We start from the raw sequence: 26,629 nt of genomic DNA, 5'->3' as shown, positions 1-26,629 counted from the left end.
TTGCTTAAAAGTAATCTCCTCATTTAAGACACAAGGCAAAAAGGAATCCTGGATCAAGGACCCTTATAGCGCTTACAGAAACACCACGCCAACCAACAATGTAGTAGCTAGGGAGACAGCATGGGAAAGATTGGCCATGGCAAGCTTTAATGACTATGAATTAAAGTTAAAAAAAAAATCATCAGGAACTTGAGAATACATTCCACTGGTTTATACCTGATTTCCCAGGAAGAACTGATAAAAATGAAAAATGGAAGAAAGACACAATTAGTTCAACAGGAAACTTTCTGTATGACTCTAGAACATACACACATACTCACACTCTGCTTCTGGATGTAGTATCTAGTTTAGAGATGTGCAGGCACCCAGTTTGAAATCTGTCCCAATTTCAAACCAAATAATCAGACTATTTTCTGTACATGTATTTTTGAAAATCTTAGGATTTCAAATTTAAGTTAAAGTTTTGAATACATTGATGACTATTTTTTAATATGGAAGTATAAAAATAAAAATAATGTTTCATTTATAAGTAACACACTATATTGGGGAAACTCAGCACATTTCCTATCTAGCTACTACATATAAGAGATGTTCCAAAAAAAAAAAAAAAATAGAGAAAGAGTAATGAAGTCACACTGTTCTTCTGTTTTGAAGAGAGTGAACCAAGTTAATTGAGATTTTTAATAAAAGCAAAAATTACTGCACAAGTGGAGAAGACATTATCCTCTTTTTTCCTATTTATTAAAGTGAGTCCATATTTTTAACTTTGTGGTTCTGGATTAGAGCAGCTTTCTTGTTTGAAATCTGAAAACTTACTTCTAATCATAATAAAATATAAAATAATATGAAGCAACCTAAATATATGAGATTTGAGTATTTTCTTGTGAATAACTTTTCTTTAAAGGCAATGTGCATGATGTAGATGTCAAAGATATTTCCTAATATGCAAAATGCAGGCTACCATTATACAAATTAAAATGTTAAACATAAGAGTTTCATATACCATTAAATTTTGATATGAGGTAAAACATAAATAAATAAGATTCCTGGAAAACAACGGAGATCAAATTATATACAGATTTCAATTTATGTCCTTTAAAGGAACTACAACATTATTTTGAAAACTTACCCTGTATTTATTATCACCAATCTGTTCAACTTGAAATCGCTTTGCACATTTACACTTAGCTACCTGCCTTGTCACCTGCCAAAAACAATGATGAAATATTTACTTTAATGTTAATATTACATAGTAGAATCCTTAAAACTTTGACACTACAATTAAAGTGAAAATAAAATGATTGTACGAATTGTGCATGATATCCTGGCAGAATATACTATCAGTGTTATACGCAATGGAAAGATAATGAGTACCTCATCTTCAATTTTGTCAGCATCTGTGATAGGTTTATATGCATCTTTATTTGGGTGAAGGGCTGCTACAAATTCATAGTAGTCAATATATCCATCACCATCTCTGTCAAAGATGTCTGCAACTGCGCTCATCTCCAAGCGACTGGTTGGAAACTCTAAAATTTTGAAAACAATGATAAGTAGTGACTTGTTAGTTCTTTCTCAAGGTATTCTCAATTGCACATTTTAATCTCAATGTGGCTGGTTAAATCATCAGTGATCAAACATGTTAAAATCCTTTTTTAAAAAACTGATTTACATCATAGCAAATGAAGAGCTATATATACTCTTAACTTATCTTTAATTACTACTTAGGTGAATCATGTAAAATGCTGTTTTTTTTAGGTTGAAAATGTTTAACATTGGCAATTTTATATGGTTCAATTACTAGTCAAAGAATAATTTATGAAATTTACCTTAAGAATGACATCTAGTAACATCTGTCAGGGAAATCACATACAAATGATTGGGCCATCAAACAAGAAGGTCATAAGTATCTTAAGAAGTTTTACAGAGTTCTAATTTCCTACTAATGACAAAGTTAGATCAGAATGTAAATTAGAATGAAAAAGAAAGGGACTTGAATTTATTGACTTCCTATTACACAGATGCCAGGCAACACACACACACACACACACACACACACACACACACACACACAGAAAACACCTTAAGAATCATATATTATAGACTTTATTATTCTAACAAGTTCTCAGCCTCAGTGGAGTGAGGGAACAACATATCTGTGATCACACAGGTAGTGAGTGTTCCTGAATCCAGAGCCACAGATTTTACCAAAAAACACTTTTTTAAGGGTAGTGACTTCCTAGGCAACTTATAAGGCAATGCCTTATTAGTAACACAAATTCACTGGACCCACAATTTTAAAATGTGCTTCTTTCTTTTAAAAATTGTATTAGTTACAGTCACCTGTCTTGGAACTTACTTGAGGAAAGAATTCCATCAATAAATTCCTGCCGTGTTATTTTCCCATCCTGGTCTTTATCAATTCTCCTGAAGAAGTCCATCACTCGAGATTTCTTGTGATTCATCCATCGCATGTATTTTTTGCGCCAAATATCAAAATCAAAGTTAGCAAATTCCCTCAGCTAAAAAGGACAAAAGGTATTTTGGTTGAGTTAATGTTGTACTAAAATTGTAGATTATACATATGAATAACTTTTTAAATGATTCTCTAGGTAGTACACATATCCTTTCCATTTCAAAAAGAGGTATTATCTTGCCAAGGGGACTTAGAAACATTTTGGCTTTAAAATGTATTTCATTTCTGTCACTGATTTATCTTTACAAATAAAATTCCTAAAAACTTACGCTGTAAATTTCTGATTAATGCCAAAGTCATAAAGGTGGTCTGGCTCTAAGTACCACCACTAGTCATGCTCACTGGGATAGCAGGTCCAGCTCAACAGCATTTACCTAACCCTTTGCTCTCTCTCCCTCTGCACTATCAGCCACTCTCTTAACTCCCCAGGGCTTCTAAAAATTTCCCAATTGCAGAATCCAAAACTTGAAATCTTAGGTAATCAAATACACACAATCAAAATATCTGAAATATCAATGATTATATTTGCCAGGCAGAATGGCCAGCAAACATTATGACATTATGTCAAGTTAGATTTTATTCTTAAGGAATCAGCTTCTGATTGTTAAAATACAATCATTTTTTTTTACTTTATTGATTTCCTAAATCCAAATCCTATATATCAATGTTTCACAAAATCACACATACTTGTGGTATTTATTTTGGAATTTAAAAATGTACTCGAATAGCAAGAGTTTGCTTATTATCAGAAAAGTTAAAAAATACCAAGATTTTGGCAATGGCAATGTGTTACGAGAAATGAGGGCAAATGACAATAAGGTGATGAGGGTATGAATTTCCAAACCTCCTCCAGCCTGTCCAAGGCATCATTGAGTTTCCTCCTTCTTTCCAACGCCAGGAGCCAGACTTGCTGCCATTTGCTCACCAGTAAGTTAACCCTAGGATTTTTGGTTTCAATTTGTGTCTGTGACCCAGAAGGATACAAGCTTGATGCTGGAAAGCGTTTTCCTGTGAAGATATAACTTTAGTTAGGATGGCAGTTTCCAGGGTTCTGAAATGTGTTAAGGCTTGACCTTTTTTGCTCCTAGCTAAGACTGCATCAACTTAATTGTGGGTTTGTACAAGTAAAAGTATCCTGATTTAAATGATGTAAAATGTCAAGGTCCAAATCTGTTTTCCTTATTAAGGATCACACACTGTTCATGCAAGTTGAAGAAATATCTCTTGACAAGGGCATTTAAATACTGGAAACCTCTCTCAATAAATTTACGCTTAAAACATCTTCCAGCTTAAAATTCATGCCATTTCAATGACAATGAAGCATGCTGTGATCCTCCTGTTTGTTAAAGGAAATCTCACAGGCCAGTGAGACTATCTTACAATGAGTTACATCAAACCCAGCTGTCCTTCCTAGAGAAGAAGGCAGAAAGGGAGAGCAGATGAGGGCAGCAGACACTGAGCAGTCACAGGAGTCAAAGCAAGACACTTCACAAATGCCAATAAAATATGGCAGCATGTGTATGGGACCCCAGCCTTTGCCCACATCCATTTTCCACTGAGATTGCATGTTTCCTATGCATAGTCTCAAACCCAAGTTTACTGCCTTACTGAAGTTTCCTCCTGCTTTCTGGCTGTTTTCCACAAGTCTCAACAACTTCACAAAACAATGACCTTAACAAATTTTTCTCATCTTACTAAATGGCTAAATATGACCTAGAAAAATTACTGGCCTAGGGTCATATAGAATGTTAAGTGTCCCAGCTGAGATTTACAGTACAAGAAATACTTAAGCATTTAACTATATGCCTGGAAGTATGTTAAGCATTTTATATGTACTAGCTCATTTAATTCTCACTGCAGTCCAATGAGGTTATAATTATCCCCTTTTACAGATGAGGAAACTGAGGTTCAGAATGAGTTTAAGTAATGCGTCCAGGGTTATGTTTCTCAGTTTGGTAAGTGTTGGAGACAGCCAAGGAGTCTGGCTATAGGGCTCTTAATAGTTTACCTTGTCTCCTTGTGTAATAAGTAATCACAACAGCTCTGACATCATTTCTTTTTAATTAAAAAATTAAGTAATACACAAAATGCATTTTCATTCAGTAACACAAATTGTGTTTCTTTTAAATTTTCTCCAAGCTAACTATGATTGTTTTTAATGTCATATTGTTAAAGCAGCTCTAGAAGTAAACAGAGCCTGAAGTCACACGAACATGTGCAAAAGCTATCAGACTGCTGGCCACCAATGAACAACTAAGTCATGAACGTTATCCAGGTCATGGTCATTTTTATTATGCTCAGCTTTAAAGTTATATATATAACAGAAGAAAAATGAGACAATGCAACGGGGGTGATGATTTCTGTTCTTATTGTAAATTTTTTCAGTTTTCTTCTAGCTAATATGAAAGATACACTTTAAGACAATAAAGTTACATATAGAAACCTGGGTATATTTTTTCTTTATTTTTAAGTAAGTTTCTACAATACTTGAGCACATATATTCTTTCAAGAAAGCATTTCATGATATCCAGTGCTCATGTAAAATCACCAACTGCCCCCAAATTTCAAATAACTCAAAATAAAATTAGCTCCCTTGTTTATTGACATTTTAAAGAAATTGATCACTGCTTACTTCCTGCTCGTCCCTTATCCAAGACTGGAATATGGGATTGTAGTGAGGAAGGATCAGCAGCTCTCCTCTTGTAGGTCTTCGTTACTTTATCAACATCAGGCTGTTTTCTGGTCATTTCCTCCATGAAGGTCTGAAATGAAAGAAATTATGTCAATCAAATAAGAGTATACTAGAGAAAACCATCTTCAGAAATGAACTAAAAACAGAAGGATGAAAGAACCATGTTATTATTTCTGAAGAAGAATAAATCATCATGCTTTATCTTCAGGGTAAAAAAAAAATCTAAACCATCATAATGCAGCATTTACTAACTTTTAAAGAATATAAAATGTGGCTGGGTGCAGTGGGCTCAGACCTGTAATCCCAGCACTTTGGGAGGCCAAGGCAGGTGGATCACCTGAGGTCAGGAGTTTGAGACCAGCCTGATCAATATGATGAAACCCCGTCTCTACTAAAATTACAAAAATTAACCAGGCATGGTAGTACGTGCCTGTAGTTCCAGCTACTGGGGAGGCTGAGGCAGCAGAATCGCTTGAACCTAGGAGGCAGAGGTTGCAGTGAGCCGAGATTGTGCCACTGCACTCTGGCCTGGGCAACAGAGTGAGACTCTGTCTCAAAAAAAAATATATATATATACATATATATATATATATATATATATATATATATATATATATATATATAAAATGTAAAGAGAGTACACTGAAAATAAAAATAATTTGTTTTAGTTGAATAACGTACATGGACACATGGGAGAAGTCATGTGAATAAAATAACATGTCTGTGCACCAACCAAACTCAGGCTTCCAAGCTCCTCAGAAGAATCTTTAGTGAGCATCTGTCTACAGGGAAACTAGTTAGCTAGGATGTTTCCAAGAACTTTTCTGTGGCACATTTCACCTACATATTTGAAATATTTAAGATGGCTTTGATTAGGCAACACAGTGAAACCCTGTCTCTACAAAAAATGAAAACATTAGGCCAGGTGGCATGTGCCTTATAGTCCCAGCTACACAGGAGGCTGAGGTGGGAGGATCACTTGAGCCCAGGAGGTTGAGGCTGCAGTAAGCCATGACTGTGCCATTGCATTCCAGCCTGGGCAACAGAGTGAGACCCTGCCCCTCAAAAAAACAGATGGCTCTTTGATATATTATGACATACTGCATCCACATTTAATGTGGACATATCAAAATATTCATAAATAGGCTATTCCAAGGATGGTAAAAGCTATTTGGTTTAAAGTATACTACCATTGTATTTAAAAGGTTTAACTACCTTGCCACTGCTTATCTCATCTCCTTGGGCTTATTATTATTATTTACTAGGTATCCCTATATTTGGAATATGCAGCAAAGGCTGAGGAAAGGCAGAGACTGTGAAAAATGATGGGAAAAAGGAGACCCAGACAAAAGGGAAAAGTGAAGTAACACCTTCCTGGAATATTTGTCACACTGAAGAACTCTAATACCTCTGATCACAGGGAACATGACCTGGTACACTTAGGGCCATTATAGACATTGATGTCTTAGACTTTTAAAACACACACACATATACACACAATAATGGCAACATTAATTGCTTAACCAACTGAGCTGACACTTAATATTTCTCTTTGTAAATGCATATTAAACACATTGTGAGCAATCAAGTAAATCAAAGTGAGTGTGATACCCATCATTTGAGTTTAAAACAAGTAGGATATATAGGAAAAGTGTTTTTTCTAAGAAAGACAACATGTTCCCTTTTTCACACGATGTATTTCAAGTGGTGACAGTCATCTTCGAAGACATAAAAATGCAAACAGAGCAATCAAACAAGGTACCCACTGAAGCCAGGGAGGTGGAGGTGGGTGAGATCACCAAAAGAGGGAACAGAGTGAGGGAAGTAGAGAGCTGAGGATAACACATAAGGAGTAAGGAGAGCTGACGTTAAGAAGGCAAAAGGGAGAGCAGGAGTGAGCGTGAGACAATACCACGAGTATAACCCCACAGAGGACAAAGAAGGAAAGTTTTGCAAAGGTCACAGAGGGTTCCTGTAAAAAGAGGTTTTAGGGCAGCTGCAGAACTGGAAATACAATTGTAAGGAACTGAGGAGTCTGAAGAAGTGAAAATAATAACAAAGCAGTGTTTTGAGAAGTACAGCAGTGAAAGAAAGAAAATATCTGAGAAAATGGTTAACAGGAGTTAGGATTATATTTATTTTACCTGGTGTTCTGCAATGAGTGCTTTCACCTCTTCGATCTCCTGGGGGATGACTTCTTTATCCTTATCAGTAAGTGTAGTTTCAGCCCATTGCAACCAAGCCAGCAAAGCTTCCAACAATTCCTGTTTGGCAATAAGCCCAGCCAGAGCACTTGCTAATCTCTGCTGATGTTGCTTTGCCCAGGCCAGCACCTGTCAGAGAAACAGAAATTTCTCAGAATTTCCTCCAACTTAGTAAAATAATTGCAGTGATATAAAATAAATAAATTTTAAATGACAATTAGGATCATCCTGGGCTAGACCCATAATGCTTCTGGTCTTTTTAGATTCCATTAGTGGCATCAAGATCTGGCTCGAGGAGGATATGAGAGCCCACGATGATGTTCATCATCTTCAGAATTTAAAGATGCATGTCAATCACTCAGGCTTCCTTTTGCTTTCTAATTTGAGTTCAAATATGCATTCTCTGAAGGATCAGGTAAGCTTACTCCATGTGGCACAGAGTAGAAATGTAAAAAGCTAGGATATTGGTAGGGCGCGGTGGCTGACGCCTGTAATCCCAGCACTTTGGGTGGCCGAGGCAGGCGGATCACGAGGTCAGGAGTTCAAGACCAGTCTGACCACCCTGGTGAAACCCTGTCTCTACTAAACGTACAAAAAAATTAGCCAGGCATGGTGGTGTGCGTCTGTAATCCCAGCTACTCGGGAGGCTGAGGCAGAGGAATTGCTTGAACCTGGGAGGTGGAGGTTGCAGTGAGCCAATATCACACTACTGCACTCCAGCCTGGGCAATAAATCGAGACTCTGTCCAAAAAAAAAAAAAAAAAAAAAAGCTAAAATATTAAATGCAGAATTAATTCACTTTATGTATACCAATTCACTCCACCAGTATATACAGTATATACTGCTCCGAAACACCATCTAACTGCTGAATTATTCAATAGAAACAATGTGGAAGGAGGCCAAAATGTTATATAGTGTACTAAATATTTGCCTTCAAATTTTCCAGGGATATAGCTGCAAAATTTCTTTGACCTTTTAAAGAAAAGTTAATTTCAGAGATTGTAATGCATAAAAGAAGCATATTTACAAGAACATTTTCTATGTAGAGGTCTCATTTTCCCATGGCCATAAGCGCATCTTAATTCCTTAATTTCCCACACCCCTCAACTCTCTAAGCTATTGCTACTGTGAAGATTATCTGAGACACACTGACCTCCTCAAACCTCGCCCGGATGATTGTTATCCAGTGCTTAATGGTGGTGATGGAGTCGGGGTGGCAGATAGCCAAAACGGTGTCGCCCATAGTGGTGGCTTTATTTAGTTCAGCTCTCTTTTCTTCCAGTTTCTTCATGAATTCCTACAGCAGAAACAAAGACTTCAATTAACTGTTGGCATTGGCTGAAAACAAAACTCTGGTGACATTTGACTGCCAGAATTAAAACAAATAAGCAAAAACTTCAATTCGTTTATTCACAGTGGAAATCATTTACTAATTGGGGAGGAAAAGGGGACAAAATAGAAAAAGTACTTTCTAATATGTACTTTAAAATACAAGTACAGTCATCCCTTGGTATCCATGGGGAGTTGGTTCCAGGATATTGTGCATAATAAAATCCAAGGATGCTCAAGTCCCTCATACAAAATGATGTAGTATTTGCATATGACCTAAGTACATCCTCCCCATATACTTCATATCATCTCTAGATTACTAATAATACCTAATACAATGTAAATAATTGTAAATAGTTGTTATGGTATTGTTTAGGGAATAATGACAAACAAAAAAGTGTGTATATCTTCAGCACAGATGCAACCATCCATTTTATTTTTGAATATTTTTAACTATTTTATTTTTGAGTATTTGGATACAGAGGGCCAACTTTATAGGATATTTCATGCTTTAAAAATGTATTATACAAAAAATAACTCTTCCAAATTTGGATATAATTATATTATTAATGGAGAATAGCATTGGGAGAGGCAGTATTGCTAGAGATAGAAACAACATTGATTGACCAAAAATAAGTTCTAACAAATAAGATAAGGAGGTTAATATTTAAAATAGCATTAACTATGCCAGGAGATATAGGAGCATGAATTAAAAAGTACTAAGTAGAGAGAAGACTGGGTAAGTAAATATAAATGTTTGGGGGTACGGGAGACAGGGCCCAAAGTGTCCAGGCAGTAAAAAGTGAGGGGGAGGTTGGAGAGAGTGAGCCTGACAGCACGTCAGCCCATGTGAGAACTGTCCCTTTAAGATGCCAGTAAGAGGCACTCTCCTCTGTTCTGGCAGTTCTAGTGGTTAGAGCAAGTCCCTCTGAGCAAGCAGAATGAACAAAGCCTTGACATCCTTGAGGATGATCTTTCAAATAAATGTTTTACAAATGTCTCACATACATAATTGTACTTTCTACCATCAGAACTACATCCATAGATAAACACACCATAGAACTCTGAAAATGTGACTACAAATTGAGAATCTTTGCCCTTAAAAATGCGACATGCTTCCAAAATCTCATATAGAATGTCAGAGATCTGCAGACACCCCAGTCTCTCTGGACCCCTGCACCAAGAGCAATTACTTGATTATACAATGAGTGTCAGAGGCCGCAGATGTCGATGATGCCCGTGCTACTCACACTATGTGAAGAGGGGTGTTCACTTTGAAATATACGTGTTTTACAATAAAAATACTACAAGAAAACCTAGAAAAAACTCTTCTGGACATTGGCCTAGGCAAATAATTTATGACAAGGATCCCAAAAGTGAATGCGACAAAAATGAATACAGACAAATGGGACTTAATTAAATAAAAAAGCTTCTGCACAGTAAAAGGGAGAATCAACAGAGTAAACAGCTAAGCTACAGAATGGGAGAAAATATTTGCAAATCATGCCTCTGAAGAAAGACTAATATCCAGAATCTGCAAGGAACTCAAACAACTCAACAAGAAAACAACAAACAACTCCACCGAAAACTGGGACAAGGACATGAACAGACATTTCTCAAAAGAAGAAATACAAGCATACAAGCAGCCAACACACACATGAAAAATGCTCAGCATCACTAATTATCAGAGATACGCAAATTAAAGCCACCCTGAGATATCATATTACACAAGTCAGAATAACTATTACTAAAAAGTGAAAAAACAACACATGATGTGGATGCTGAGAAAAGGGAGTGCTTATACACTGTTAGTGGGAATATAAATTAGTTCAATGTCTATGAAAAACAGTATGGATATATTTCAAAAAACTAAAATTAGAACTACCATTTGACCTAGCAATTCCACTACTCGGTATCTAACCAAAGGAAATGAAATTGTTATATCAAAAAGACACCAGCACTCATATGTTAATTCCAGCACTATTCATAAAAGCAAAGTCACAGAACCAACCTAAGTGTCCATCAACAGTTGATTGCATAAAAAAAATGTGGTACATATATAGCATGGAATACTATGCAGCCATAAAAAAGAATGAAATCGTGTACTTTGCAGCAACATGCATGGAGCTGGAGGCCATTATCCTAAGTGAAGTAACTCAAACAGAAAATCAAATATCACATATTCTCACGTATAAGTGGGAGCCAAACAATGGGAACACATGGACATAAAGATGGAAATAATAGACACTGAGGACTCCAAAAAGCATGGAGGATAAAAGGGGCCTGAGGGTTGAAAAATTTAAAAAATTACCTATTGTGTACAGTGTTTAATATTTGGATGACTGGTACAAAAGAAGTCCAGTCTCTACTATTACTCAATATACTCAGGTAGCAAACATGTACATGTACTCTCTGAATTTAAATTTATATAATATGTTTATATGTTTTACTCTAATATAAGTGGCCTTTTGTCTTTAATCTCTGTGAAGCAGCTCTGTGACATATCTCCTACTCTGGCATTTTGCTATATTAGACTGTTCGGTCCACAAGATTAAAAGACTGTGTTTTATTCATCTTTATGTTCCCAGCAATTCGTTCAAAAGAGTATATGATTTACTGAATAAATGCTTTCTAGACCTTTTATTTACAAGTTTACTATAATGGAGTCAAGTTTCAATTGATGGTACACTCCGATAACATGACCTACTTTTTAAATATCATAACTTAAAAAATTATCACTTTTTCAATACAGATCCTCCTAAATGAAAAAAGTTAAAAACTGCAACATTATAAGGAAGAGGAAAAAATAGGTTAATCTAACATCTGTGTTTCCCCCAGAGAACAGCTGATACAAATAATGTACTCTCAATCACTTGTACACCTATTTGGTGGATGGGACTGTCAACATTCCACTGAATTCTATGCCCTTCCAACCTAGTCTGAACCTTACCTTACTGGTTTGTTCTCATGTGGGAAAGCCTGCCGTTTTTAGAAACTGGATTATACTAAGAAGTCTCTAGTCCTAGTGTTAAGAAATTAAATATTCGGTTTTTCTTTGATTGGTGAATGGTGAATGTGCGAAGGGAAACAGAAGAGATGGAAAAGAATGAATAGTGTTACTGCAAAATATTATTAAGAAATGCTTTATAAAATTACTGGTAATTTTATGCTATTTAAAAATAATTTGTTATAAAAACCACTACCCCTGCTCTGGATACTTGCCTCCTGGAGGTTTCCTGGTCCTGTGAGAGTGGTGATACCACAAATAAAGCTCCTTTCTCTAGGGTGTTAGATATGCACGACGGGCTTTAAGTGGTGTCCAGCAAATATTTATTGCTACTCTGAGACCCAAACCTAAGAATGTTAATAGAACTCAATGCTGGCTGATGGTAAGCCCACAGTAATATAATATAAACTACATTTTCAAAATGTTGAATGGACTCAAAAATTTATAATAAATTTGACGTAACTGTCTTCTTCTTATATTCTAGCTTCAAATTTAAATGGTGTATATAGCATTTCATTCTTCCAGAAAATGCTATGAAAGCTTGCACCACTTTTTAAATGACATGGCAATATTTCATTGCTATAGATGCAGCAACCCATTTTTGATAGAGGGTATTAATTAAAATAACAACTCTCTACAGATGATGTAATCCATGCTACACTAAAATTAATGATGTATTTCCAGCCTGATCTCAAAAGACAAAATTATTTACTGGTGTTAAAAAGACCCTTTAAAGTTAATAGGAAATGCTGACATCAACACTACATTGAGTGTTACCATTTCAAATTCCTGACTTTTTGAGTCAAAGGTTAAAAAACATCTGTTAAGAGATATCTGGATCACTCTCTGAAGGGTTTTGGCAAGTTTCATGCATTGCCACAGGAAAAATCTTGATTTGAAAACTCAATAGCCAGATTTAGACTTGTTATTCAACAGAATATTGGCTTGTGGAATTCATTTTTAAAATTTTTAATGTATACTATAGGTTACTTCTAAAAAGGATTTAAAAGGCTCTTGATTAAGAACAGAAGCAGCGGAGGCTTAAAAATAGATTTAAAGGTGAGTTATTAAATTACCTGTGTGTCTTGTTTACAAAGGGCAAAATTACTAATTTACAATCCTACAGGTATAATTTTATAAATGCCAAACTGCCTATTAAAGAAGTTTTATTTTTGAAACCCACATAATGACTGCAACAATATCGACCAATTTTGGTCAAAAGCCAAAAAGCCTAGATAAATCAATATGCTTCCTTGAGATAGGAAACAGAATAACTACCTTCCCTAAAAAGGAAACATAAAAAGACAGGTACACATACATGTGTGTGGGTGCACAGGGACATACGTATGTAAGCAAGGTGGACAGAAGTACACTCTCAAATGTACCAGGTGTTTAAGTATTTCTCAGAAAGGAAAATATTCATGCAGTTGATATTTGTAATCATGAGTCTATTTTCCTTGCTTTGATTTTCTAATGTAGCTTTACTTAGCATTTATATATTACTCACTTTATGCTGATCAATGAGAGTCCGGAGAGCATCCTCATCATCTGGGAGGACACCATGGAAACGCAGGGTTTGCTCTGCCTCAGCCAGCCACTCCAAGAGGGCATGTACCACTGAGTGGAATTCCTCTGCCTAAGAGTTCACACACATACACACACACACACACACCAAACAAAATTCCCAAATATGCCTGTTAGCACAATTTACAGAACTGTATAGTGGATTCATCCTTTCAATGAAAAAAAAACAAAAAGTTTTAAATTTAAATTGCTTCACTACTCCCATTAAGAAGATAAAGATATACATATTTTAAAAATAAGAAAACACCTAATATATAAAAAAGGCCTATATGAAGAAAAAATTACCACTTTAACAACTTGATTTTAGATGAATGGCAGTCCATCATACTTCCAAGCTGAAACATTACTCAAGCAGCACTTCTATGTGAAGATTAGAATGCCTCCCTCTAGCAGTAATTTAAATTCATGGGGGAGGGTGGGAGAAGGATCAAGGCAATGATGCTATTAGAATTTCCTTCTTCAGACTGTCCTGATTGAGACACGAGGTTTTTTACTCACAGTTTACTCAGTTTTTTACTAGAATAGTTCTTGTTGAGGTTTCAATACTTTTCCCATTACACCCAGCTCTCATTTACATGGTTTTTACCTGACGCAGGGCTGCTTCTAACCGCGTTTGCTTTGATATGGAAAGTGCACACACGGTCTCCCAGCGTGTGCTTAATTCTTGCATCTGGACTTTGACCCAGGAGGAGTCATCCCGACTGCCTTCTATGAGTTCTCGGGCTGAGCGCTTCAGGGCCTGCACACTGCTGGTCCTCTTCCCCAACTCTTTTTGGAAGGCCTAAGAAGACCATATTTTGAAAAATTATTTTTAATTACAAAACCAAAACAGTAACACATACTGTTTGAGATATATATGTGCATATAACATCATGTACAGATATCTAAGACCTAAAGTTCAATAACCATATTTCTGGCAGCATCTTCAGAAGATAAACGACACACTACTCCTATTTGAGCATCATCAAGAATAGTCTTGTATACATTTATTCAGTCCTATCACATTCTCGTGAGAAAACGAGATTACCTTATTTTAAAATGACATATTGGATTTAAATAATGGCAGCCAGCCTTCTTTATTTCAATTTCATAAAACAATGCATCAGATTCCTTTTTTTAATGATTCTTTAATATGGTGTCCCAATTCCTCTCAAATAATTAGTGTGAATTCCAAATGATCCTGGCTTCGGCACTACTCTAAGAGATGTACCTAAGAAGCTAACAGAGGACTAAACAATCCTGATGTGTGTACCATGGAGTTCTTAGAGATAATGGCAGGGAATTCCATAGGAAGTTGGCAGACGGTCCTTGACTCCTACAAAACTCCTTGGTCTTTCATAATATATTAGGTACTAACTCATAATGTCAAATTTTAGAGGCTTAAATCCCCGTCTTTCACCTTAGAGGAAAAGTTTCTGGGTTGTTTTTTTTTTTTTTCTCCTGCCTAATTTTGACAAACTTTGATGTGCCAGAAATTAAATTGATTTATTTTGGCCACAGACTGATCTAAGAAGTGAGCCCAGTGCTCTTTATTTTTGATCCAAGAATCTGTGTATGCAACTAGATCTTTCAAACATTAATAACCAACACTCTGTCACAACGAAATTAATGAGTTTTTAAAAAAATCATCATAAATGAATGTTACCATTTGGCCTTATCTATAGGTTTCTATTCTGATACTCAGATCATTCACAAAAGTGAGCCTATCACAAAAGTGATTATTTGACGGATTCAACTCTAACAGTTATGATACGCCTGCAGATAGATACAAATGCGCACATATACACCAATACACACATTCACACACACACATAAACACATGTGCAAATGGTACAGTATTTAAATATTCCATTTATGATAGGACTAGTCCAATAGTTTTCAGCAGACTTTCCAAAGCATTTTGCATACTTGAACTTCTTGAGCCTTCCAGTTGTATTACTAATGCTAAATGATTCATTCATTCTTGATGACCTTTAATATATAAAAGATCTGGCAATTACCTAGAGTACTAAATATTTAGACAGTGAGTTTACAGAAATGGCATTTATGTAAAAAGTAACATTACGCTATTCATTACTCATTGAATAAATGCCAGGAAATAGAGAAGTATTAACCATACACAAAATATTTATTTCAATATAAGCAAAGCCATGTAATTTTTAAATTTTTAGCTTTTGTAGACCTAACCATTGTTCTTTATTTATTCTTTTATTTTAATTTAGTTTGTTTCACTTTTTGAGTGTAACAAACTCTCTTATGGGTATAACGATAGAATAGAAAGAAAAAAGGGAAAATAAATATGCAATAAGACTATTTTAAAAAGAATGGTAAGATCAAAATAGCATAACCAGTATAAAGAGAACATTACAAATGAAATAAGTTTTCTGAACTCAAACACTAGACAGAGGAAATACAAGATAAATTCAAGTAGAGTGATGTAAGATGTTTTTATATAAAGTCAACTCCGACACAACTATTCTAAATTAGTACTATGCTTCATATTGTTTCCAGGCTAAGTTGTTTTATATGATTTGATCATAATTTAGGACCTTACACTTAGCTGGACACCTTGAATATTACCTTTGATTTACGTGACATGACAGTTTAACATAAATATATCAGGAGATTTCAAGAAAGCCAGTTTTCTTGAAGTAAACAATAATCAAATCCCTCATAGCACATGCTGCTGACTCATAAATTGCTATAGTTCAAGGGGCAAGGTTAAAACAGTTTTGGTTCCATATTTTTAAAAGCAGTTGGTCATGACCCCCACGGATCATGTCACAAATCTACACACTTATGCAATAACTTAGTGTCAGGTCACTGAATGAATGATTTTAAATTTTATTACATAATTGTTTAAGTGCATAACTAAAGACAGTAAAACATTCTTGAAATCTGTTTTAAAGCACCAGAGAATGAAATCACTTTCCAAGTTCTAAAAAGGTTTTAGATCCGGTAATTAAAAACAAAAGTATTTCACTGACACTAAATAATATTTCCCCATCACTTTTAAAGGTAGCTTCCAGGTTCTGCTCAGAAACATATTTCAAAAATAAAGACTGTTATGTCATATGATCTATCGTCTCCTGATTTTAAAAGCTAATTTAAATGGTTCATATTTTCTTGTACACTCAGAGTAATCAAACAAGATAAAATAAAATGCCCCAGATAACATTACCTTGTGATTATCGATCAGATTCATCACTAAATCAATGTCTCCATGAACAGGTTGGTCTTCTGCCAGCTGGGGTTCAACTCTATACAACCAATCAATGAGAGCCTGTAGGGCATCTGTGAATTGTCCAGAAAATAACAGGGCTTCCTCCAATTTGTTTTGTCTAGGGAAAAAGGTAGAAAAATTGATCCTTGCAACAAAAAAAGCCACTCATATATCTGAACATCTAAAATTAATTGATGAAGGCTGAGTGGTACTCAAGAGGAAGAGCAGTATATTGGTATTCATTGTTGCTTCTTTGCTCTTCTTAGAAAAAACCCCAAAACTTTTCTAAACTTTCTTTTTTATTCCTTAAATACACGGCATCTGTTCCAGGAAAATTCCCACCTTTGGAAACCATGGACTCTTCATGTTTCTTTATAAAAATCGACCTTTTAAATTGTTCAAATATTTTTAAAATTTTGTTTTAGATTATCAGGCAGTATACTTGACATTTTTTCATATACACTTCTATACATTTTAACACATATATAGATTCATGTAACCATCACCACAATCAAGATCCAGAACAGTTCAACCATCCCAAAATTCTCCCTCATGCTGTCTCTTTATAGACACACCTTGTCCCTGTCTTCAAGCCCCTAGCATTCATTGATCTGTTTGTCATGACTTCATTATTTTGTCTTTTCAAAAATGTTGTAAATAAAACCATATATACAATACTGGAAAAGGTATGTAAAATTTTGTGGCTCAGGAATTTAAGATTTTTAAAAAACTAACATGACAAAAACTTACTGAGTTCCCTAGAACTGAATATAACCTATTTAATCTTGATGCTGACAAAAATCATTAGGATTAAGGATCAACAGGAAAATTTGGAAACATGTACAAGATATTTCAACTCTACTACTATTGTACTTAATTACTTAAAATTTTTGAAACACGTCTTGGGTTTTCATGGAAATGTAATAAGAAAGAGGGAGATCAAAAAAGGGTAGATGGAGTTAGAAAGAAATGCTGGGGCCAGATGAGTGGTACCTTGCACATCACATTAAGAAGCCTATGTTTCAATGCATGCCCAGTAGTAAGTCACCAAAGGGTATGAAGGAGGGGAATGACAAGATTCCATTTACATTTTTAAGAGACAATCCTAGTAGTTACGTAGAAATTGAGTTAAAGAAGTGATAAAGGTGGACGTGGGAAGACGAGTCAGAAGCAGTGGGTGTAGTCAGGTGTGAGATGGCAGAAGCTTGGACAATGATATCACTTTTTATTGTAATAAGTACTTAAAAATAATGAACAGCAAAGTCTTCAAATGCAGATGATATTTGTGTGGGGTACTTAGGACAAGCAGAAGTTCCTTAGGCAAAGAAAATATTTAAGGTTTTTGAAATGTCCCTGCAAAGCACCATTACTGTGTATTTGAAAGAGGTCTACAGAGTAACCAAACTGTCTTAAAGAACATTTTACCTTTCCACAGATTTTCCACATATGGTATCCCATTTGTCTCTAAGTTCACTCAGCATGTCATCCAGTTTCAGGTTGTCATCAGCCAGGGAGGTTTTCTCCTTCAGAGAACGTCCAGTCCTGTTGGTGGTGTCGTAGACAGAATGCTTGGCTCCGAGTGATTTCTGAAACTCCTATACATTTAACAAGAAAAATATGTGCATTTCTTCTTGGGACTGATAAATAGGTAAGAGGCATTAACAGAGGCATTCCTAATAAACGGAGATGAATTATAGACAGTCCCTGACTTATGATGACTTAGGATTTTTTGACTTTACCATGGTACAAAAGTCATAGGGATTCAGTAGAAACCATACTTCAGTCATGTATTCAATAAATTACCTGAGTATTCAATACTTTGCTATAGAAACAGGATTTGTGTTAGATGATCTTGTTCTATTGTAAGCTAATGTTAGTTGTATTAAATGCATTTTTGATTTACAAAATTTTCAACTTACAGCACGTTTATGGGGATAAAAACCCATTGTAAGTTGAGGAACATCTGTATAGTCTTTCTACACAACTCAATTATAAGCTTTTATAGAGCAGGGACATTGTCTTTGTAGATCTCTCATTATCATCTTACACCTAGTAGATGTTTATAAATACTCAACAGGAAGAGTAGAAAGAATGAGATAACTGCTACTGAATATCCAATAGCAGGAATGAGAACAAAGAAAGGTCAACTTAATGGGAAGCTTACAAACTCATAAAATATAATGGAAACATTAATATAGTGATTCTCAATCCTTGTAGCAAATTAAAATTACCTTAGATAGTAAAATGCTATGCAAATGTACAATTTTCTAAAATAATCTCAAGGTTATAGTTACCTAAGAAGTTTTTACTGCCTTTAAAAGCTACATACTTTAAAATGTTTTAATATGACTAAATTATTTAGTTTGTCATGGGTAATAGGCAAGTGCATCTGGAAATTTCTAAGTAATAGACAACACAATTATAATCACATTATTTCTACAGTTTGTTATCCATAAATATTTTTTTCGTATTATTCTAAACAGAATGCCAATGTTATAGAATCATGGTATTGACAGAGATTTTCTTCACAAAGCAGACATACAAAAAGTGTTATGGTTGAATACACATCACTGTTGCCAAACAGAGACTCTAAAAAGGTAGATATTCTTATTTATAGGACTATGCAATACACTTTCATAAGACTACATGATACAACATCCATGTTCAAGTTCAAATAAAGCATTCTATTTTGAGAAGGAAGCTCTCATTTCGCTATCAGAGGGGAAGGAAGGAAGGTGCTGTTCACTGTCACTGTGCTCCCAATATTGAATGTGGCAGCTCACAAAGGGTGCCAGCAGAGCAAGCCATTCATTAGCCCTCATCTGGCCAGAGAGCAGATGCTCAATATGTTTCCTCCCATCCCTCTAATCATGACCTCCAAAGGTTAGACCCACTGATGGAAGCAGCCACCTGTGTGAAGATGATGGCCAGGATTTCCTCCTGATAATGATAAAATTTTTATCAGCCCAATTTTTCCAGTCTTTTAAAATTATCATGTTTCAAGCGATAATTTATATGTACATGCCTAAAATTGTAAAACCCTTTGCAAGAATCACTCTCCTTTTACCCACAGCCTCACCCTGACGGCTGGTAGGGTCACTTTATAAATAGAATTACATAGAAATCCAAATTCAAAAGAGCTGGGAAGGGTGGGAGGGAATGCTCTTTGAATGTTATGTGGTAGGTATAAAATGTGATAGACATAGAAAAGGTAGAAAATATTTTAAAAACAGTGTTTCTACATGTTTTTCTAGTCTATATAAACATGTCTTTGGATATCTTTGAGGTTGGGTGTAATTTTATATGTGCACAAACACAATAAAATATTAATTTTGAATTTAGGTACGGGCAACCAATTTTTCTCATTCTATTGTTTAAAAGAATCTATATTTCAAATATCTATTACTTTTTCTACAGAATTATCTTCAAGGTGCTATTTTGTCTGTCAAAGAAAGTACAGAAAAAGACAGCTATCATGAAAAACTGAAATGCCAATGTTCAAAACCACTACAAATCCTTTATATGTTTTAGAATGTAGACGACTTCCATTTTTATTTTGTATGTTTTTCTTTTTAACAATTAACCTTGGAATCATTAATGAAATGGTCACTGAAGAGTAAAGATACTGCAACACGACTAACATGAAGAGCAATAGGTTTTAAATTTAATATAGGTTCACATTGGACAGCTTTTTTTCTTTAGTGATGAATAAACACGTGATGAAGCAAGGATTTTAAAGTGATCTTGAACTATATAATGAGACAATATGCTCTTCTTAATTATGGACCTACCTTATGTTGTGCAAGTTGTGTTTTTATTTTGTCTGGATCATTTGCTATTTCCAGTTCAGAATCCAAAGACTTTTCTGACTCTTCCAGCCACTCCATAAGTTTACTCCAAGCTTCATGGAACTGGAAAGAAATTCACATCTTTGTCTGAAACTTTTTTAAGCATATTATACTTGAGACCTAGTATAGTTTTAAGACAGAGATTAATAGTAATGAAAATGCTGAAAATTGTTATTTCAAAATTTCCACTGAAGAAGAAAAAAGTAATGCTTTCATTGGCAAATTACAAAAAAAGTCTTGATAATGCTTAGCATTATTGGTGGCTGTGCCCCACTGTCACTTCGTTTTAATTCATTCAACATATCAGCTCTAAAAGAGCCTAGAAATAAGTTAGGAAGCTCCAGAAAGAACTTCTTCCTTATACTTTCTTCTTGTTCAATAATTAACATAAACTCTCAGAAAATGTTTTGTATTTTTATTGTTGTTGTTGTTTACTGCTGTCTGTTGACAGATCTGGGTTTACTCCTAGGGAATTTAATCCCTATGTTAAGAAAAAGGAACAAAAATGGGGAGGGGGAACTATAAAGCTTGTAAATTGATTTTTTAAAGTAGCAAAAACAAAAAAGACACCATTGCATTCCTATTTAATGCAAAGATATTTCAACATCTTTATTGCTGCTATCAAAATCCTCAAATTGATGCCTATGCCTCACATACTGGTTTTATATGTCTGAGCAGCCCACAATATTTGGGTTCTAACAAAATGTTATTCTCTTTGGCATTTATAACCTTGCAAACATTCTAGTACTATACATATTTGATTTTGAGCACAGTTTTCTGTTCGCCATAAAGAACCACCAGGTACTATTTTCTGATACAATTGTGAAATTGGTTATAAATTATATCACAATAAGCTTAAGTGAACAGATACCTAACAAAAAATTTAGTAATCAAAATTAAATCTATTGTATACCAAAGCACATAAATAATGAAATAACAACAAGATATTTAACAATAAGAGCAGATTAAGGACACAGACTCACAAAACTGTAAGGGCTCTCTGGAGATCATCTCATTACAAACCTTCATATCCCTCTCACAACTTTAATCAATTTAAACATGGAAAAATGGAAACTAGAATAGACACATGAATTGTGGAAGTCAGAGAAGTATGATCAATATCTGAGCCAAAAACTGAGATATTAGAATAAGAAGAAATAAATTGAAGAAACAGCGAGTCAAGGTGTTAGGTAGTTTGACTCCAAATAATACAGGCTATAACAGTTGGATGGTAAGGTCAATGATACAAATGCACAAGTTCTGAGGCTGGTTCTGCTTTCAAAACTATTTTTAAGCCATATAAATAGAGGAAATGCTCTACATTTGCACTAAAAACAGTAGCAAATATTTATAAAGTTAATTAGACAAAATAAGAAAATAAAATTGATTAAATCAAGAAAGCAGGAAAAAGATGAGCAACTGGCTACTGATACCCAAGAAACATTTATAAATTGATGTTCATAAGTCAAGAAATGCCTGCACTACACATGCTATTGCACCACATAATGTGGAGAGAAAAGTGTCAGGCTCAGAATTAATACTATCTTAAAGAAACATTAGAAACCGAGTCTATCCCAGTGACTCATCTGTAACATTGAACATTTCACACCTCCCATTCAAAATGGGGTCTACGGTGTGTAATGCTATAACAGTGCAATTTGTCATTTCTAAAACCTTTAAACATTTGAACTGTTAGCATTAAACATTGAAACACTTGACTCTCATGACGTCTTTTTACATCACCCAATTGAACCTAACTCCTCAAAACAATGGGGTATAACACTAAGGCTGGAAAATTGCAGCTGACTGAGGCAAAAAGTAATTGTAAAATCCTCCTACAATATTACACTAAATTTCTAGTAAGAATCAAAGATTTAAAAATATATATATTTGTCAAGCAAGGTAGGTACATCTCTCTCTTCCATGGAGTACAAAGATACACAGAGATTGCATAACTTTACCTCTTTGTGTTTAGTCTAGAATGGAATGCTAATAACAGGTAAAGGGAGTAAGGAGAGTTCTTTGTGAAATTTGTGAAATTCCCTAGATTAAAATTTTAAAGTGGCCCCAAAAGATTAAAAAAATTAATTTCAAAGTGAGATGGTGCTCTATTATCTGCTCAAAATATTAGAAAAGAAATGAAGGTCTGTCAACAAGTGTTCAGAGAGGTGGGGAGTGCCGACCAACTCAGACAGAGAATATGACCCTTCAGAAAGCTGTCGGGAGGGCTCCATGTCTGGCTCTCAGCACTGATAGCTTGTGAAGAAAGTCTGGCTTAGGAACTACACAAAAGGTAGCAATACAATGAAGTATGATGTCTCACTCTGATTATGAGAATGGAGGTCAAAAGGACAAAGAAAAAGAAAACAAACCCAATAAAAAAAAATTCTGAGCTTCTTTCTGGGCCTCAATGATAATAGCCTGTCTATAAAGTCAAGCTGTAATCAGTCTTCTTAAGATTAGTCCCCAGGGGCTGAAGTTGCTGCCAGGTCAAAAAGTGATGTCAGCATCCAAATTGAGGCCACAGACCTCTCAGGAAAGAACCACGATGGCACCATGCCATGATTGTTATGACTAATACAGCCTGCGATAAAAGTACATCCATAACATATATTTCAACAGCTAGAAGTGATTTATTGACAAGTTTAGAAGAATTTTTCTAAAGGATTATTACCTGCTTGGCTCTCTTCCTTGCATCATCCAAAGATCTTCCTCTCTCTACCAACCGTTGAACCACTTTTTCCCATCGACTTTGTACACTGATAAGTAGATTCTTGATTAGAACAACATCTTGTTTCTGACTAAAATATTTTAGGTGGGTTCCAGTTTTGTCCAGTTCTATTATCTGCTCACGATGAGAATTTACTTCATTGGCAAAAACCTTTCCCAGAAAAAAAGGACGTAAGTAGAAACAAATGAAAATCAGATCAGTATTAAAAATGCTTCTGGTGTCATAAACCTGAAATTGTTTTAAAGGCCAAACAAAAGCTTTCAAAATACCAAATGCATTCTTTTGAGTTTAAAAAGGCCTGCTGTCAGCCAGGTACAGTGGCTCATGCCTGAGATCAGCACTTTTGGAGGCTGAGGCGGGAGGATCACTTGAGGTCAGGAATTCAAGACCAGCCTGGCAAACATGGTGAAATCCCATCTCTACTAAAAATACAAAAATTAGCCAGGCATGGTGGTGGGCGCCTGTAGTCCCAGCTACCTGTGGGGAGGCTGAGGCACAAGAATCGCTTGAACCGGGAGGCAGAGGATGCAGTGAGCCAAGATTGCACCACTACCAGTGAGACTCAGTCTCGGGGAAAAAAAAAAAAAAAAAAAAAAAGGCCTGGTGTCTGAAAGGAGAATCCTATCTATTTGACTCACTACATACCTTGTGTTCGTCAATTTGAAATAAGACAGTATCCAAAATAAGACTTGGCCGAGAAGCTACATTTAGGGTCTGTTCAGCCTGAGTAAGCCAGTTGATGAAGTCTTGGAGAGAATTGTGGAACTCCATTGCCAAGTTGAGAGCCTCTTCCAGTTTAGTCTGCAAGAACAGATTGTTTAGTATGTGATGTTTAAGGGCCTTGGTTATTTTGTTTGTTTCAGTTTAAACATTCTCTGGCAGATTCCTCTCCTATCCCCACTTTATGCATATCTATTAATATATTAACTAAATATCTTATAAACGTAATGGGCCTCACTAAAATACTGGCAAACCAAAACCCTTTAAGCCTAGTAAGCAGCATCTTACTGTAACTAGAAAAAATTTAATATACACTAAAGCATGTTTTTTGGAAACTAACCAAAGAACACAACTACAATCTATAAAAAGAAAAGTTGATATTTATACAATTAATTTGGGGGCTCAAAATATTATGAAATATACTTTATGCTCCATCAGTGACGGCATATAATCTCATATTTCTAGCCTATTGTTTTTTTCATAGCATTGAATAGCAATATTGAGATTCCTTAGATTGTCATTTTTGTGGTTTTAAAAAAGTAACAAAAACATATTCATAATTTAATATACATTTTAATCCATTCTCATGGATTAAAATGTAAGTACTTAAATTTTAAATGTAAGTACTTAAAAGAATATATACAATCATCTCACTCTCTTGCTTTCCCTCCCTCCCTCCCTCCCCCATATACATACAGCTTTTTGTTTAATTAGATTAAACAAATTAGACTAAAATAGAATTAATTATTTAATGGTCCAGAATTTGAGTAGTTCTTAACATTTAAAAATATACCTTAGTAACATTCGATCTATATCTTTGTTTTTGAATATATCCCCCTTTAAATCTGTTCTCATGTTAAAATAGAATATTATTTTCAACTAACCCCATGAAATATCTGAATATATACAAAAAAAATGTTTAAACATGAATCACTGAAAGTTCTACTGCTGATAGCTCTACTCAGAAATAAGGCAATGTCCAAGCAATGGAAAAACTAAAACACTGATTCCATTATATTAATCAAAGTACATACTTTCCTTTCATTGAGTTTGGTTTCCACCGATTCCCATTTTTCTTTCAAGTTATTTATGTCTTGGTCAATATTTGTCTCTGCAGATTTTGGGCATCTTGCAAGCATGTGCTGGCCTTTCTGCATCAGACTCTTATATGTTTCTTCTTTAGCTTCAAAGGCGGCACAGACTTCCTAAATTGGGATACCCTCAAGTTATATCACTTTAAGAAAGTAAAATTTAAGAGTTCTATTTTTCTAGGTCATTAGTCCCAAGCCCCTCATCATATATTCATCTCTGTTTGCTCTCTCAGAGCAACCCTGACACATTTACATTTTTCACTACATTGAAACAACAACTAAACCTACAGTCATACCCTGTCTACTGAGAAATCTCAAAAATGGTGTTATCTTTATCAGCCCATTCTGGCATACTAAGATTTGAAGCAGTAGTTTAAATGCTGTCAAGAAAGCTTTCACTGCACAGTAATTAGTTAGTTCTGTGACTTTGGGCAAGTAATTTCACCTCTCTGAGCCTCAATTCCTTCCTCTGTAAAATGAGAGGCTCCCATAGATCCCTCCTTGTACTATGATACAATGAATGTAGTATTTCATTGGTACAATTTAATTCTGCACTCAGAAAACATGCAATGGACAGAAAGTAAATAACCAGCACAGTAATATATTTAAGTTGATTATTCAGACTCTGGAATTATAAGAATCAAACTTGTGGTACTATAAATATTATTCTCATTTAGAACATTTCTAAAGCTTCTAACTAGAATGTTGTGTGTATCTTCTATACAGGACATAAAATATTGCTTAAACAAATTCAAACTTTAAGACCAACAAAACAACAGTTACTTCTCATTTAAAACATTAAGACTTGTTCTATTCTACTTATTTAACTATAATGTGGGTTAAATCATAGTTCTCACTGGAAGATTATGTATTTCTCACTTACATTTCTAACTTTATAAGTTTTAAAACCTGAGATATAACTCATACAATATAAAATTCACTATTATAAGTATACAATTCACTGTTTTTAAAATTATATTCACGAGGTTTTGTGATTACCACTAACTCCAGAACATTTTCATCACCTCAAAAATTTATTTATTAAGTTTTTTAAAAAAGCCCTATCTAAATGTATTTACAATATCACCTACTAAAACCTTTAAATCCTAAAGCAAAACTTTCAGATATAGCTAAAAACTCAGGAAACTAATATTGTAAATTTTGTACTTTTCTTCATTTCTAGCATAACAAAATCAAAAGAACTTTATTGAAATGATATTACAAATATCAACAACTCTTTAGAATGCTTTAAATCACAAATTTAAACTTATTTAAACAGATTTCTATAATTTATTATATAGGGTTACAAAAGATTCATTGTAAATACCCCACCCAAACTCAGTTAGCTGAAATGGAATATTTTTCTAAAAGTAAAGTATTCTAAAGATAAGTTCTTTGCTTTCAAGTTCTTATACTCTTCTAAATTAACATTTTAAAAAAATATTTGTATTATTAGAAAATAATCCCAAGCATCTATCTGTTCATGAGTTCATTAAACTTATAATTAATGGACACTGTCAAAGCTGTGCAAGTACTTTCCAGGAAAGTAAGGAGCTATCTGGAAGTCTCTCAGGTTTTTTTAAAAAGGAAGATAAGCACTTACAAGTTATTTAGTCTGTTACTTTTCCAGTGAAACAAATAGGTCTCCTGTGGTACTAAAAACCAGTAACGACAACAACAAAAACCACACACGTAACTTTCAAAAACAATAAGTATACCATAAA

General features: G+C 34.7%; 1 protein-coding gene across 36 annotated transcripts in view; it reads right to left on the bottom strand.

The window, feature by feature from the left end:
- Positions 1-26,629, bottom strand: part of LOC105479539 (dystonin) — a 496,741-nt gene that overhangs the window by 10,524 nt on the left and 459,588 nt on the right. For 31 of the 36 annotated variants that reach the window (XM_071095971.1, XM_071095969.1, XM_071095974.1 and 28 more), the window contains 16 exons: positions 24,849-25,019; positions 23,740-23,895; positions 23,038-23,244; positions 20,307-20,426; positions 17,941-18,110; positions 16,474-16,633; positions 13,879-14,073; positions 13,216-13,344; positions 8,526-8,669; positions 7,313-7,501; positions 5,109-5,238; positions 3,321-3,484; positions 2,360-2,522; positions 1,375-1,529; positions 1,130-1,204; positions 217-234 (listed from right to left, as the gene is read on the bottom strand). In XM_071095971.1, the coding sequence (XP_070952072.1) occupies positions 217-234; positions 1,130-1,204; positions 1,375-1,529; positions 2,360-2,522; positions 3,321-3,484; positions 5,109-5,238; positions 7,313-7,501; positions 8,526-8,669; positions 13,216-13,344; positions 13,879-14,073; positions 16,474-16,633; positions 17,941-18,110; positions 20,307-20,426; positions 23,038-23,244; positions 23,740-23,895; positions 24,849-25,019 (2,346 nt within the window). The remainder of the gene's footprint in view (positions 1-216; positions 235-1,129; positions 1,205-1,374; positions 1,530-2,359; positions 2,523-3,320; positions 3,485-5,108; positions 5,239-7,312; positions 7,502-8,525; positions 8,670-13,215; positions 13,345-13,878; positions 14,074-16,473; positions 16,634-17,940; positions 18,111-20,306; positions 20,427-23,037; positions 23,245-23,739; positions 23,896-24,848; positions 25,020-26,629) is intronic. The other 5 variants (XM_071095968.1, XM_071095972.1, XM_071095977.1 and 2 more) reach the window with 1 other exon arrangement.

This window comes from Macaca nemestrina, chromosome 5 (genome assembly GCF_043159975.1).
Source record: "Macaca nemestrina isolate mMacNem1 chromosome 5, mMacNem.hap1, whole genome shotgun sequence".
In the NCBI taxonomy this organism is placed as follows: domain Eukaryota; kingdom Metazoa; phylum Chordata; class Mammalia; order Primates; family Cercopithecidae; genus Macaca; species Macaca nemestrina.
This window is presented reverse-complemented; position numbering and strand designations above follow the sequence as displayed.